This window comes from Gadus chalcogrammus, chromosome 2 (genome assembly GCF_026213295.1).
Source record: "Gadus chalcogrammus isolate NIFS_2021 chromosome 2, NIFS_Gcha_1.0, whole genome shotgun sequence".
Classification (NCBI taxonomy): Eukaryota; Metazoa; Chordata; class Actinopteri; order Gadiformes; family Gadidae; genus Gadus; species Gadus chalcogrammus.
Genome location: NC_079413.1, coordinates 464071 through 479655, shown reverse-complemented (window position 1 = coordinate 479655; position 15585 = coordinate 464071). Strand labels below are relative to the sequence as shown.

At 47.3% G+C, this 15585-nt stretch overlaps 4 protein-coding genes across 4 annotated transcripts in view; 3 read left to right on the top strand and 1 right to left on the bottom strand.

The window, feature by feature from the left end:
* Positions 1-241: 241 nt before the first annotated feature.
* epor (erythropoietin receptor) lies at positions 242-5581 on the top strand. The gene is made up of 8 exons (XM_056610139.1): positions 242-523; positions 792-927; positions 1156-1322; positions 1589-1740; positions 2146-2302; positions 2575-2662; positions 2949-3036; positions 3184-5581. The coding sequence occupies exons 1-8, from the start codon at positions 418-420 to the stop codon at positions 3898-3900; spliced, it is 1611 nt and encodes a 536-aa protein (XP_056466114.1). The 5' UTR covers positions 242-417; the 3' UTR covers positions 3901-5581.
* On the bottom strand, positions 4707-6823 carry swsap1 (SWIM-type zinc finger 7 associated protein 1). Its single transcript, XM_056610853.1, has 2 exons — positions 6443-6823; positions 4707-6177 (listed from the first exon to the last, which is right to left on the bottom strand). The coding sequence occupies exons 1-2, from the start codon at positions 6704-6706 to the stop codon at positions 5635-5637; spliced, it is 807 nt and encodes a 268-aa protein (XP_056466828.1). The 5' UTR covers positions 6707-6823; the 3' UTR covers positions 4707-5634.
* A 233-nt stretch (positions 6824-7056) lies between these two features.
* On the top strand, positions 7057-15438 carry znf653 (zinc finger protein 653). Its single transcript, XM_056608078.1, has 10 exons — positions 7057-7495; positions 8014-8054; positions 8295-8615; positions 8975-9474; positions 9989-10169; positions 10421-10505; positions 10605-10716; positions 12812-12926; positions 13291-13390; positions 14452-15438. Exons 1-10 carry the CDS (start codon positions 7218-7220, stop codon positions 14633-14635), a joined length of 1917 nt encoding a protein of 638 aa, XP_056464053.1. The 5' UTR covers positions 7057-7217; the 3' UTR covers positions 14636-15438.
* zgc:158403 (tetratricopeptide repeat protein 39A) overlaps positions 13220-15585 on the top strand; it is a 24168-nt gene continuing 21802 nt past the window's right edge. Inside the window, exon 1 of the mRNA XM_056610063.1 lies at positions 13220-13223. The gene's annotated coding sequence lies outside the window, so the exon portion shown is untranslated. The remainder of the gene's footprint in view (positions 13224-15585) is intronic.

The window sequence follows — 15585 nt, the reverse complement described above, 5'->3', positions numbered from 1 at the left end:
GTGAAGTTCATGTTTAGTACGGCCCACCAGCAGTAAAGTTGTAAACATCAATGAACTGTTTTTTCACACCCACCAATGACAGAGAGAGAGAGAGAGAGAGAGAGAGAGAGAGAGAGAGAGAGAGAGAGAGAGAGAGAGAGAGAGAGAGAGAGAGAGAGAGAGAGAGAGAGAGAGAGAGAGAGAGAGTAAACGTGTGTAAGTTCCGCCACCTCTTCCTTTTCGTTGAGAACGTAAACAGCCCAACGCTCAGCCTCCTTATCTTCAGGGTTGCAGACGTTCCGCACTGTCCATGGTATCACAATAACAAGCCTCCATCAGACACAGAAGAGAGCCGCCGAGAAGCGCATCGCCTTTCAGTTATGAAGACGAACAATAAGAAAGCTTCGAGTGTTAATTGTGTTCAGAGAGAAGTGGACAATGAAAAGTGATAACCTGAAACGATCGTTGGGCTTCTGCATGGTTTTGTTGGTCCAATTGTCCCAGTCGTCCGCGCCGAGGAACCCACAGGACTTCCAGTACAAAGGTGAGCTAATCAATTATTTCCTTTCCTAACCCTGGGACAGAAAAACACTTACAAATGCAAACAAAAGTGTTAATTTATCTAGACCTACAACTTGGGAAACATTGAAACTTTGATATTGTTGCATTGTTTTAAATAAGTTTTCTTTAAAAGTTTAAAACATGGACTTCTTTGTTAAAAGAAAGCCTTAAACAAGCCAGTATCTAGTTGCCACGTTGTACTAACGACAGACTACACATTCATAGTCTAAATGTGTTGTTATATTTCCCAGTGTCTATGCTGCTGAGGGAGGAGCCAGCGAACCCCAAGTGTTTCGCGGAGGGACGGAAGGACTTTACCTGTTTTTGGGAGGAAGACGAGGCGACGGCCGGACATGTGGGCCAGTATTCCTTCACCTACGCCTACCAGTGAGTCCCTATGGCTATGCCTGCTAAGACAAGACCAGACCTAGGCCAGTACCAGACTGGGGGGCTGGCAGATTTAAACAACATCCTAACACTGTTGATTAAAGGAGTTAGATTAGTGCATTTGGTGGCTCAACGGAGCTCCGAGTCCATCACACATGAATGTCTGCTGATTTACACGTAAAGGTTGAGTTGAGCTCCAACGCTGCTCTCTGGTTCTCTGGTCGTCAGGAAAGAGAACAGCAGCCGGTGTCCGCTCAGGACGCACCGCGCGGCAGACGGGAAGAGGCTGTTCATCTGCCAACTGAACAACACCCAGATGTTCATCCAGATGGACATCAAGGTGGAGCGAGACAGCGTGATGATCCACAACCGAAGCCTGCTCGTGGAGCTCGCCTGTAAGTGAGGAGGGGCCCTGATACAGGGTTATAGCGGCTAGGGCAGGCTCAACTCCCAGACCAAAGGGTTCCGGGGGGAAATACTTCTGTAATGTGAGTCAGCGTATGCCACCTGGTCGGTTGCCTTTGTGACTCTCGAGCAGAGTCGAACAGTCACCCTCTGTGGCCGTGGATTCCACGGTCCACCTGGTCTTACAGTAAACTGAGTTTTCTCTTGGTCTTAAAAATACCAGGGTGTCACATAATCTCTGCCTGTCGGTCTGTAGTCCTCCTAGACCCCCCGCGGAACCTGAGTGTGTCCCAGACGGAGCAGCAGGGCCAGCTGCGGGTGTCCTGGGTCCCCCCGGAGGTCAAGTACATGTCCGACAGCATGATGTACGAGGTCAGCTATGCCCCGGCCAACGGCGGCCTGCCGCAGGTGAGTTCCAGTGACACGCCCCCCCAAAAAACACCTGACAAGTGGGGCCCACCTGTGGGTCAGGATTATTAAGCATGAAATGCATGTTCGGTCTTATGATGATGATGATGATGACGGGCCACACTAGTGGCCCGTCCCACACAGGATTAGAAGACACCGATATAACTACAATGAATGTTGTGCATACACAATGAATCACAATTCACTATACAATACAATAAACCGGATAAACACACCAAATATAAATGGAGATATTCCTCTTATGAGTTATCGGTAGTTAATGTGTTGAAGTCGGAGTTACAAAAATTGTCAAAAGATGGCCTCACAGGCCATAAAGGTGGGGAGCCTCTGCCCTGCGTTCTATTGGCTGCAAACACAAGCTCAGCTCAGGTCTGACCCTGCCAGGTGGAGGAGGTGCAAGCGAGGTCAGAGGTCGTGCTGAGGGGCCTGAGCCCGGGGACAATATACATGGTCCGCGCGCGCGGCAAGCTGGATGGAATCAGCTACAACGGCTACTGGAGTGCCTGGACCCAGCCTGTCTCCATGGAGACGCCCCCTGCAGGTGGCTCTTCTGTCACACACACACACTGACACACACAAACACACACACACACTCGTTCACCCACACACTCATGAACAGAGACACAAACACCCACACACTCTTTTACATATTGAAGCTAGCTCAGATTATGATTGTACACTAAAGTATGCATCACCACATTGATACATTGATTGATTCATTCCTTAATGGTATGTGGCCATGGTTTCATTGATTGTTTGATATATGGTTATGGCTGATTGACGAATGTCTCTGGATGGCGGTGTTCCCTGCAGGCTTTGACGTCCTCATCATCTTCCTGGTGGCCATCATCTCTGTGATCGTCTTTCTGCTCTCCGTCACCCTCATCATGTCTCACCGCAGGTCCGTCACCACTGAACCCTTCTGTACCCCCCAAATGGAACGTTCCCCCCTCCCAATCCTCACCCTACCATCACAAGACCCAACACAGTCAAGTCATAGCAGACCTCGGCCTACCAGTTGGTACAGTGCACTTGGTAGGCTGGTCGGCTGATCTATCCCGCTTACATATCGGTGGACCCTCCCACATGTGTTGGCACTGATGTAATCTACCATGACACCTGGTGGTGAATTAAGAGCCCCCTTTAAATGCATGAATTCATGTTTGTAATCCATATTCATTTTCCAGGTTCATTAAAAAGAAGATTTGGCCGGCCATCCCAAATCCTGAGAGCAAGTTTCAGGGCCTCTTCACCGTGTACGGAGGAGACTTCAGGGTAGGACTAATGATAATACAAACTATTAGCCCAGAACACACCGCAGGAACCTGGCTCTGTGTTACCGGTCCCAGTGGCTGTGGCTAAGCTAACATTTGTGAACATCTGTAGCAGTGGCTAGGCTAACGTGTTCTTGTCTACCTGCAGGAGTGGCTAGGCCACACCAATGGCAGTCTGTGGCTGAGGCCAGCCTTTTACTCCTCTGAGGAGTGTCCTTCTCCACTGGAGGTTCTCTCTGAGCTCAGCCTGTGCTCCCAGCTGCCCACGCCGCCTCTTCCCCTAAAGGCCTCCAGAGCCGGGCCCGTAGAGCGACAGGGGGAGGAGAAGTCCTCCAGGAAGGAGGAGGAGGCTTCGGGAGGCATGGGGGTGTGGCGTGAGCCGCCCCACGACCACTGGCTGATGGAGCAGCTGCGGGCGTTCAACCGGCTCGCCGTGCCCTCCTCCCAGTCCTCCCTGCTGGAGTCTCAGGACGCCTACGTCACCCTGGACGCCCAGCAGCAGGCCAGCACGGAGGTGGAGGAGCACCTGGACGACATCATGGAGGAGAGCTCCCCACTGGAGGTGCTGTTCGCCTCGTCGGAGTCCCGCTCCGATCTGGGCTCCATGCAGCGGAGCTCCGGATCCGGCCGCCTCTCCTCCGGCTCCAGCTTGGAGTACCCCAACCAGACCTGGCCCCCCAAGGGCCCCGGGTACACCTACATGGCGGTGGCGGACTCCGGGGTCTCCATGGACTACAGTGCCATGAGCTCCGGTTGCGTCAACGTCGTCAGAAAGACACAGGTCTACAACGAGTATAAGAACGAGATCTGGTCTGAGCCGAGACCAGTGCTGACCAGACAGTCGCAGGTATACAACGGCTGGTGATCCAATGGCAAGCCCTATGACTACCAGCTTACCGGCTGCTGATCCAACAGAAAGCTCAACGACTACTGGCTAACCGGCTGGTGATCCCGCTCCCAGCTATACGACTTCCAGCTTACCGGCTGGTGATCCCACAACAAGCCCTACAATTACCAGATTACCGGCTGGTGATCCAACGCCCAGCCCTGAGACTACTGGCTTACTGGCTGGTGATCCTAGAGCAATCCCTACGGCTACCAGCTTAACGGCTGACCCTACGCCAAGCACTACGACTAGCAGTTTACCGGCTGGTGATTCTACGCCAAGCCCTACGATGAATGAATGATGAAAAGAAGCTGTGGGATGTTTAATACCTGGCATTTCTTATTGTGTGTATGTGTTATATGATTGTCCGGGCAGGTCCAGTTCATTTGTAAAAAATAATGTTTTACTTGATTTAAAGTAGTAATACAGTAACAACATGTATACTGTTAAACTATGATGTATTTTGATTTCCAGATTTTTTATTTTGTAACTTTATGTTTGGATAACTATGAGGATTACATATATTGATTTATATGGTTCCCTCAGGTCTATATATATGAAATATCACAATACCAATAGGATTATTTTCAGTTAAGCACTTTTGAATTAAAGCAAAAGTAATCATGCTAGCACTATATAGTTCTTAATTGCATGGCAATGTCTACTTCCAAATCTTTATTTGTATATATTGTCATTTTTGTTTGGTTTATGATGGTGATTTTCCTAAAATAAGAATATTCTTTGGAGGTGAGGATAGGTTCACGATATTTTTTTTTAACACCAGGTCTGATGCTAAATAATCACTGCCACTTATGATGGCACAAGTCGACAGATTTTATAATGGCTAGTAGTGGCTAATCACCCTCAGACATAAGTAAAGGGACCCTTTTAATGTAATGCTGAATATCAATGTCTGTGATTGTTGCCCAGTGTTGCAGTCACACTGTAAATAATCTAGTTATTTTCTTCTGTTAGATGTGTTCATGTTAGTTGGGTTACGGTCAAAAAGTCCAAAACATCACACCCCATCTCCTTTCCTAACCACTTTCCCTTGATGGGAAACATCGTGAGGTCAAGGAGAGTTTTGAAGCCGCATTCATATGGACTCCGGAAAAGACACCCACAGACAACCCGAAGATGGACAACTAAAAGTGAATCTACTTTGCTGCGGTGCTCTTAACATGTCGTTTCAGTCAGGCTGTATAAACTTGGACAACCCTGTGGAAAAGGTGACTTCATTACCATGGTTGAGATTTAAACCAAAAAAGTACATTCATTCTACACAAAACATAGTTTTATATAAAAAACAAAAAAAAAAAAATACAACTAATACACCTGCCTAAAACTTAGTGTTTTTTTAAGTGATCTGTACAACTGAAAATCTGAAGTTTTCATTTATGTTTTTCCTTTTAAAATCGTTATCAATATTAAAGATGATGCTATACAGCCATTGTAGTTGTCGTACTGAACAATAGATTAAGCCAGAACAGAAAAACAAGGTCAGATCAGAACAAGTGACCACAAGGTCTAAGGTGGACCAAGAAACAAGAACATAACACTGACTGCTGTGACAATAAGTAACGACATATTAGCAAAAATAAGTAGAAATATAAAATAAACTATAGGATGAACATATTATCCATACTATATCAGTAAGAGGATAGAAAATGCACAAACACATGTACACACACACACACCCACACCCACACACACCTACACTGATCTAAACTCCATTGATCCGTTAGTGAAGACGACGAGCTGCCACTCCTGTGATGTGCAGTCTGCTCGGTCTGATGGGTCCATGGGGCCAGCCCCTGATAGGTCCACTCGCCACACGTCCTCCAGCCCAGCCGCCACGGCCGCGTAGCTCTCATCCCGGTCTAGAGTGCACCGCGCCGTGAAGTATCGATCCAGGACCGCCAGCACCGGGTGGGAGGAGCCGGGGTCAGCTGGCCCCACCTCACACTCCGGCTGAAAGGAGGCGAGGAGGCGGCAGGGAGCCAGCCAAGGGGCCCGGCGCCCGAGGACCTGCGTGAGGAACGCGGCAGTGTCGAGCAGCAGGGCCGAGAGGTGAGCCGCGCACGACTGCTCCCCCTGGTGGAAGCCCCCTCCTCCTCCCGGACCGCAGAGGAAATTCTGGAGGCGGTCGACGATGATGAGGGAGGGGGCGGTGGGCGAGGTGTTTTCGGGCTCGTGGAGGCCGGCCACCTGCAGGAGTAGCTCCTCCAGCGTCCGCGGATAGCAGAACTTGATCATCTGAATGGGATAAGTAATGAAATAATTTATCATGAATAATAATAATGAAAATGCAGGTAATAAAGACAAAAAAGTGAATGATTAAACGTTGTTCTATTCAAGTGAAGTTCCTTCTGAATATGAAGAATACAATTTAGTAGAATTACCCTGATTTTGGGGAGAACAGCAAAAGTGCAAACTTTCCCTCCAACATGCCATGCAACTTTCCAGCTCATGCAAATGTTGGAGTTCATCGTATTGATAATTATGTTAACTAACAAGTTACCTTCAAGCTATCGGGGCTGAGGTTAGGGAGGCAGCTTGTCACGGAAAGGGGCAGGGTCTGGATCTGGGTCCGGGTGAAGAACACTACCTTCATGCCCCTCCGGGAGGCCGCGATCAGAGCTGCGAGGAGAAGCACGGAGCGGCTCATGGTGCTGTCGCCGACCACCAGGGCGCTGCATGGTGACGATAAAGTACCGCTCACATGGTTTACCTGGCCTCCTTTCGCAATGAACGTACTAAACACGTGCGTTAAGACGTCGGCCATACTGTCAGGGGACGTATCGGAGACATCTGTCAGTCAAATTAGATGAGGTCTGACAGGGAGTGGGCATTTCATGCCTCTGTTTACATTTACCAAGTGACTGTCCGTCACGGTGATGGGTCGGGGGGAAACGTGCTGACATTAATACAATGTTCCGCTTATCGGGATTATCTAAATCTGTGTTTGTATTGAAATGTGTCAATGATCTCGGTACGGTACGCTTTCATTTGGAATTGACTATTTTTATACGTTTGATATGTCCCTGTAAGATTGATCACATTTTAATGTTCACAAAAGTTTTATCACAAAATATTTTTTTATTGAAATGAACAACTCTGCATACAATTCCGGTACAATACAGGGCAGAAAATCTAACAAAAGCAATCAATCAAATATATTAACAAATCAGACTGAAATATTAGAGTTTTTTTGTCATGTCCGTTACGTTTGATGTCACTTCCGTTTTTTTGCAACACAATCACAACACAACAACTGCCGTGTATTCGTCGCTAACATGGCGGATCTCTATGCAGGGCTAGAGTCTCCCTTGGACAACACAAACGGTGTGTTGAGGCGCTGTAGGGGCCGACCCCGGCTCACCGACACCGACCGGGCCCAGCGACGCCTGGAGTCGCGGAAGAAGTACGACGTGCGGCGGGTTTACCTGGGGGAGTCCCACCGGCGCTGGACGGACCTCCGCAGCCGGACGAGTCTGAGCGACGCCGGCCTGGCGGAGTACCTGATGCTGCTGGACTCGACCTACGGGGAGAAGTACCTGCAGAACCGCCATGGGTATGTTGGGTTAGTTTGTGTTATTATAATGTATTAGTAGTACGTTAATACCACAGAGAGTATGTTGACACATTGTTGAATGAAATGTAGCTTCGTGTTGCAGTCTATAATGTTTTGGGTTATGGTCAGAGCTGTTATAAACTATATAGGTGAACACCGAATCAAAGGTTTTCCAGATGGTCGTATCATTACAGATTTTTTTATTTTACTTTTAACAAATCGGGTGTGGTCTATATATTACCACTACACATTTTTCTTGGAATCAAAATATGGATTAGGTCATGGCAGAATTGTGTTGAGGGTGTCTGACTCCAAGCCAAATGGCTGTTTTGGATCCCAATGCGATGTTCCTAAGCAAGATGCCAAAAACACTACCTTCATGAAATTGGTTCACTCTGGAGACAAGTGTCTGCTGAATGACTAAACAGTTTGAAGATGCCATGAACTGCACCATGCCTGGCCTGGTCAAGCTCTGGCGCTGTGCCTTAACTCTTATTGTGTGGGATACTGTATTGCAGGGAGAAGATTGCCCCCGAAATTCCTGGGAAGCACAAAAAAGGTGGGGCAGCACACGTACAATACAAGATAAAACTGTGCATTCAAAAAGTATGTCAGGGTGTCAGTCCACATAAAGGGTAGATAGGTCAGCCTACCCAGTCTTTTGTAACTGGTAGGCTGAGCTATCCATCACTCATTCCGGTGGACACTCCCAGTTGTGGTGTCATTAATGGGTCGGTTTTTAAATGGCTTGTGATGGCTGATCAACGAAATGGCAAAGTAGTATTGTTCACTCCTCCAGGGATTATGGAAGAGGACTCCAGCCTCAAGAGCCTGGTGTCCTGGTACCAAGACCACAGCAACAGCTGCCCCTACGAGCCCCAACTTCGAGGCTTGGAGCCACAGCCCGGCTTCGCCACCGCAGCGGCCTGGCGCTGCCCGGCCGAACACTCCTTCGTGCAGTACCTGCTGCCGCCACCGGGGGACACCAGCGAGTCGGAGCCTGAAGGAGAGGTGGAGGGAAACGGTGAGGGAACAACCAGTAGAAGCCTAGCGCTGGTTAATGGCCCGGTGACCAGGCAGAGGAGGGACAGGGTCAAACGGGCTCAGGAGCGGGAGGAAGGTATGGAGAAACATCGCTGAATGCTGTGAGGATGATGTTGTATATGTTTGCATTTGGTCTGCTGGTTAAACACATGAACATCAGGAGCATGTCCAGTAGCGAACAACATCTTTACAAGCTTAGTACCCAAACATCTTTGGGAGCCTAAAGTTATATTTTGCTAAAACATGCTAGGTAGCCTAAAATGCTACCTGAAAGTAGCCTAAAATGCTAAGGTGAACGCCAACTACTGGAGGCAGGGCAGAGGTAAAGCAGGCAATCATGCTAACAAAGAAAGACCCAAACCAGGACCCTCTCTCTGGAAGACCCCAGAATCGACACAAAAGGAGTTCTAACGTATCTCTAAATTTTTTTTTTAGACGCGGCTGACCAACCAGACGTCTGCGGGGACCCCGGGGCCTCCGCCCGGTCCCCCCCGCCGGCTCCGGAGAACTTCGTCGGGGCGGAGGACCAGGGGAGCCAGAGGAGCGCCGTGGTCCACGTAGCGGGGCGGGGCCTGCAAGACGGGGAGCCGGAGGAGGACCGGAGGAGAGAGGATCACTCGGGAGAAGGCGAAGGAGAGGGGGAAGGCGCTGGGGGTGGTGGGGGAAGAGAGGTGAAGTTTTCGGAGGAGCTGGAGATAACGGCCGGCGGTTACACGTGTGTCGTCATGGCAACTGCCCTGACGGACAAGCTGGTGAAGGCGGAGGCGGAGCCTGCTCTGTCCCACCAAGGGGCGGGGCCATTGGCGGAGTCTGGCCAGGGGGTGGAGCTCGGGGCGGAGTCTGAGCACGCCGAGCTCTTCGGTTCTCAGGGGCTCCAGACCATGATTGACGGCTGCCAGATCCAGGGTCAGAGGTCATCACTGGAAGGCCCCCAGGTAACCGATGATATCGCTATATTGAAGTGCCCTATGTCACCACCAGGTGTCAAGTCTCTAGTGACATCATAAAAGCAGGCTTTGATGGTGACATCACACCTGTTGATGACTTAGCAGCACTTTATAGAGGCATATCTATTTGTTGTGTCGATAGTTGTGTAGTTCATTTTTGTTAATGACATTTTATAGTGTCAGTTCAGTTCAGTTATTGGTCAGTTACTGTATTGTGTCCTGTGATATCACACACCTTCTCTACAAAGCATTCTAAAAACAATTATATATTTTCACAGTTGCTCCTTTCAAGCTGCATACATGTGTAACAACGGAAAAAATAAGTATGAATATGAAATCAAACAAAAGCACCAAGTCAATCACAACAAACACCTGATCCCGTGAATCAGTCTATAACTCAAACCTTCTAGTCGGACTGAGTGGGCGGGGCCTAACATCCCTACCAATCCCAGCACTTCTATGTCCTCATCACCCAATCACACCCAGTTTCTCCCTGTGGCAGCTGATCATCATCACGGGGCCAGGCTATGGGTCTCTGGCCCCTGAGGGCCTCCAGCTCAGCGTGGCTCCCGGGGCCGTGGAGGAGGTCACCTGCACCGTCATCCAGGGCGTGGCCTTCGACCAGGTGTGCCCCTCCGACGCGGAGCTGAGGGCGGCCGAGGAGGACGAAGAGTCCATCTCAGGTCAGTCATCGAACCGTCGTCGGCGGGGTTTGTCAACAAGTTAGTGAGTCCGGATTAATAATTATTATGAACGAATTAGTTATTCGTTCATGTTCCTGACATTTATTTTATTTGGATCCCTAGATAGGGCGAATAATTATAATAATTATAACGATCTCGTTGGAACATGTCTTCCCTGTGCCCTTGAGCAGAATGGAACACCTGGAAGAATAGTGAATCCTAACCAGAGTTGTTTTTGTCCCCCCCTGCAGGTCTGAGTGATAAACACATCCTGGAACCCACCGAGCAACACATGGAGTCCAGCTGTGAGCGGGAGAGGTCCCGCGGCCTCTGCAGGTATAAACACCCAGATGTACATCGTAAAGATACGTCAAAACACGCCTCACCTTAAAGCTACGCTCGGATGGACTTGTCTAACGGCGGCCCGCTCAGCAGGTCCAGGAGAAGCCGTCGCGGCCCGGTCATCGAGGCGGACGGCATGCTGAAGATGTTCCACTGCCCGTACGCCGGCTGCAGCCAGGTGTACGTCGCCATCAGCAGCTACCAGGTAACCCCAAACCCTACATTTACGTCATTAAATAAAAGCTAATTTGCATGGAGTTAGCTGAAGTTCAACTTTTATCATTTCCCTTTACACACGCCACGATCACCCATCCGCACGCGAGCCCCCCCCCCCCCCCCCACACACACACACACACACACACACGCATGCTATCTTCCCAGAATCCCTTGCCAACAAGCGTCCATTTTTGAAGTGTTGCAAACTTGAGAGGCAAGAGCTTGAACACCTTGACGCTGAGAACAAACAGATCTTGAACTAGAAGAAGTGGAAAAAGCTGCAAGACGAAATGCATTCAATGAGAGCGCAGGCAGATAGGGACAAGTATGATGGCTGACCGGCTAAGAATGACATTGAGAGCTGCTTCCTGTTTGGCATCGAGGCTGCCTAATCATTCAGCATGCGATATCCTGGAAAAAGATATGGATGCTTCTTAATGATAGCTAAAGCCTTCAGAGATAAGCTCAGCTCATGGTCAAGGTTATGACCAGAAAACAGAATTGAGCTCAGAGCGTTTGCAGACTTCCTTCGAGGCTGTCGGATTCCTAATCTTGAAATCGACTGTGGCGAAAACCAAAGAATGTTTACAGAGCTTCCCGATTGGCTAACAGCCAGATGGATCATTGAGATTGAAGATGGAGAATGCCTGGATGGCTTCTTCAGTCAGTTTTTGGAGTTTGTCACAAAGGAAGCAAAAATAGTGTGTAATCCAGGGACCTCTCTTCACGCTCTGAAGTCTTGGGATGATGAGGATACTAAATACTTTTCTACTACCGTAATGTTAATGCAGCCAATGAGTTCTCAAGGTATGGATTTGGAAATAAATGCCTGTTCAAATTAAGGCCTTTGTAAATCGTATTTTGTGCCAAAATATGCAAAATGTAGGAATAGTTTAGTTTAGTTTAGTTTTTTTAGTTTAGTTTTTATTTGTGCAAATAAACAAGATTAAAAAAGGCAAGAAGATTTGCATAGACATACATAGATGTACGGGTGGGACAAAAGAAACCCTGAAGGGCTTATTAAGGATGTCCACCTGACATTAAAATACAATAAGGTAAAGAAAATAAAGTAAAAGAAAAAATAATTATAGAGATAAAACAACTACAAAGTCATTTTACAAAAATGAGAATACATTTGAGTAAAAGTAAAAAAGCAAAGTAAAGATATAACTAACAAGCAAAAAGACAATACAGCATACATTCAGTTTATCATATTATCATAGGCTTTTAAAATTAGGTACATTTTAAGATATTTTTTGAAAGTAGCTAAAGATGAGTGTTTACGTAGAGTAGCTGGAAAACTGTTCCAAACGACTGGACCTCTGTCCCTAATAGAAAAATGTCCCAGATTTGTTCTGAAAAATTGCCGGTGAAGAAGATCTACAGATCTGGTCTGATGACTATGGATCAGTGACCTGGTTATAAAAAAACTGTTAAAAGAAGAAGGAAGTAAATTATTGAAAAACTGGAAAACAAAAGTGCCGATCTGAAGAGTATTCACATCATATATGCTTAGCAACTCCAGATTCCGAAATAATGGAGCACTATGAGCGTCCCAACTGGAGTTGGTTACAGATCTAACAAATTTTTTCTGTAACAGAAAAATCGAATTTACACTGGTTTTGTATGTACTAGCCCATACTATATTACCATAGGATATAAAGGGATAAATAAGGCAGTAATATAAATCCATACAAATTAACCTTGACAGCACGTGTCTTACTCGTCTAATAACCCCAATGTTTCTAGCCAATTTATTGGACACCTGTGATATGTGTTTTTTCCAATTGAGCTTATGGTCAATAAAAACCCCAAGGAACAGTAGTAAATAGTTAAAAAATATGGATCCCTAATGTGAAGTGAGTGATAGTTATGAAGCTAAATAGTTAAGAGTATGAAGGCTGAATACTATTCAGCATTAGAACTCGAGCATTATTTACTAAAAAGTGATTGAGTTCTAATTGGGAATAATAAATGATAGAGTTCTAATGCTGAATAGTGAAGAATTATAGTTCTAATGCTGAATAGTATAACGTCATGGTTCTAATGATGAACAGTAAAGAGTGAGTTCTTCTTCTCTGCAGAACCACGTGAACCTGGTGCACCGGAAGGGCAGGACCAAGGTTTGCCCCCACCCGGGCTGCGGGAAAAAGTTCTACCTGTCCAACCACCTGCACCGTCACATGATCATCCACTCAGGTGGGTTCACCTGTTGTGCCTAGAGAAACCTTTTGCTGCTACTTTCTTACATATACATTAGACTCTGGTATATTTTATTATATTTTAATGTTTATTTTTAGTCTTTATCGGTTGTTTACTTAGTGTTAGGAAATGACTTGTCTTTATCTCTTGTGCCTGTGCCTTTTTTCCCTTTCACCTTGGGATAGTGACAATTGTCTTTTCGATTCCTTTGTATTTCTGGTACGTGTGAAAATATTGACAATAAAGCTGAATTTGACTTTGAGTTTGAACGGGGGAAAAAAGGCCTTTATACTGTAGTGTTGTTGGACAACCTTTATAAAAACGAGTCTCCCTAACCGTGGGCTGTGATGTGGCGCTGCAGGGGTTCGGGACTTCATCTGTGAGACGTGCGGGAAGTCGTTCAAACGCAAGAATCACCTGGAGGTCCACCGGCGTACGCACACCGGGGAGACGCCGCTGCAGTGAGTCCCACCCACACCTTCAGATAGCTACAGTCAGTGGAGGAACACGTTCTTAAAGAGACAGTGAACACAAAACCAACCTTTTTTTGTTTTAAACATAATTTGTCTTGAATGATTGTCAACAAAGTTAGCTTTGCCGTTTTATCACTGTTTCTGAAATAAGTTGCCAATTTAGAGAAAAAAGGGGTATACAGTAATCCTATGTTTTTGCCATTCACCCCAAAACACTGTGAAAGTTCTCGTTTTCGTATACTTATTCTATAACGGCATGTGTGCGTGGATGGGGAAGTGATGCGGCCCAACCCATGTCTGAGGGTTGGGTTTCCTGGACACAGAGTCTGGTGTAGTGTGTGTGTGTGTGTTTGTTTGTGTGTGTGTGGGGCGATTTATTTAATGTCTGAGTGAGGAGTAGGCTTCCCGGACACCTAAAGTATAACGCTACGGTGTCAGGGGGATTTAATTTACAACATTGCTCTTTATAACGCTCTAAACAGCTCCACACCGACGATACCTAAAAAAAGTATAATAAAGTTGTCGTAACCATGGGGATAACACTCCTAAAACTCTCATAAAATAAACATTTTTTTAATCACGCTGTTCGAATTCCTTCTGGAATAGTGCTCACGTGCTCTTTAAAAGTGTCAATCTTTAGAGTTTAGTGTTACAAAGTCATCAAATAAATGAAACAATTCAACCAGGGTCGGCTTTGCTCAGGAGGTAGAGCAGTTGTCTTGTAACCGAGAGGTTGCTAGTTCAATCCCCAGCTCCTCCTAGCTGATTGTTGATGTGTCCCTGAGCAAGACACTAAACCCTAACTGCTCCTGACGAGCTGGCTGTCGCCTTGCATGGTTGACTCTGCTGTCGGTGTCAATGTGTGTATTAACCGATGTAAGTCGCTTTGGATAAAAGCGTCTGCCAAATGCCCTGATTGTAATTGTAATTGTAACCACGAGAAATATATTCTTTGGATGTACCCTAATTGAAACACCTTCCACACATTAGACAGGAACAATGGGAATATGACAACATTTAAAAGGAGCCGTCCCCTGTCTTCTCTTCAGGTGTGAGGTCTGTGGCTACCAGTGTCGGCAGCGAGCGTCGCTCAACTGGCACATGAAGAAACACCGCACGGAGGAGCAGTACCGCTTCACCTGCCAACACTGCGGCAAGCGCTTTGAGAAGCTCCATAGCGTCAAGTTCCACAGGCTGAAGAGCCACCCCGACCAGCAGGCGTCTGCCCCCTAAATGCCATAAGGCGGTGATGGGAAATGTAGTCTTGTAGTCCTCGGATCAACATCTCTCCCAGACCATCCATGATGCAGACAAAGCACCATCGGGTGGACTGGGTGATGGGGATAGTCGTGTCTCCTGGTCCTCGTAGAAACATCGCTCGTAGAACCATGGTACAAAACAGAGGGGGAACACCAGAGCACCAGAAGCTCTGGGAGATGGTGATGGGGAAAGTCCTCAAAGTAACTCCGCTCAGAGAGCCGAGGTACCACCATGTTGGGATTTGGAGTGTGTCTCAGAGGGCCATCCATGATGCCACCCAAACACGGCATGCGATGAAGAACAATGACGGGGAAATTTAGTTTTACAGGTGAATGACTAACACTGACCTACAAAGGACAATCTATGGTCTGACAGGCCTCCAAAGATGGGCCCACTGGTCTTCGCTGTGACTGCTATCCAGAATGCCTTCTGTGTTGTAGCTCGGCAGTTAAACCGGTTCACTTGAAACATGGAGGTGTCTGGTTCCAATCCAACGTGCGTCAGGTCGTCAGATGGTTAAACCCAGTCCCAGACATGTGGGTGGTTAGTCTGTGATCACGGTCTGGGCAACGCGGTTAGCAGATCAACAAGCGTCTAACTCCTGCTCAACAGACACAACGAAGTCTCCTTTTGATGCGTTAGCTGTTTGGTACTCTTCTGTGTATTCATGTGTCCTTTGGGCGGTGTGTGTTATCAGAGGATGTTGTATGGTCGGATCTGGTTCACGGTTACCGTGACGTGATGCTCCCGTCTCTCCCGACTAGGGTTGAGCGCAGCGCTGCAACATTGTGTAATCAAATACACCGGTATGGCGGTCTATAAAAAAATCATATCCTAACGAAAATACACACCGTTATTCAGTGTGAACCGGTATAGCGCCCAGCACTAACGCAAGTTGACGCCGCAACACCATGGGGGCGGGG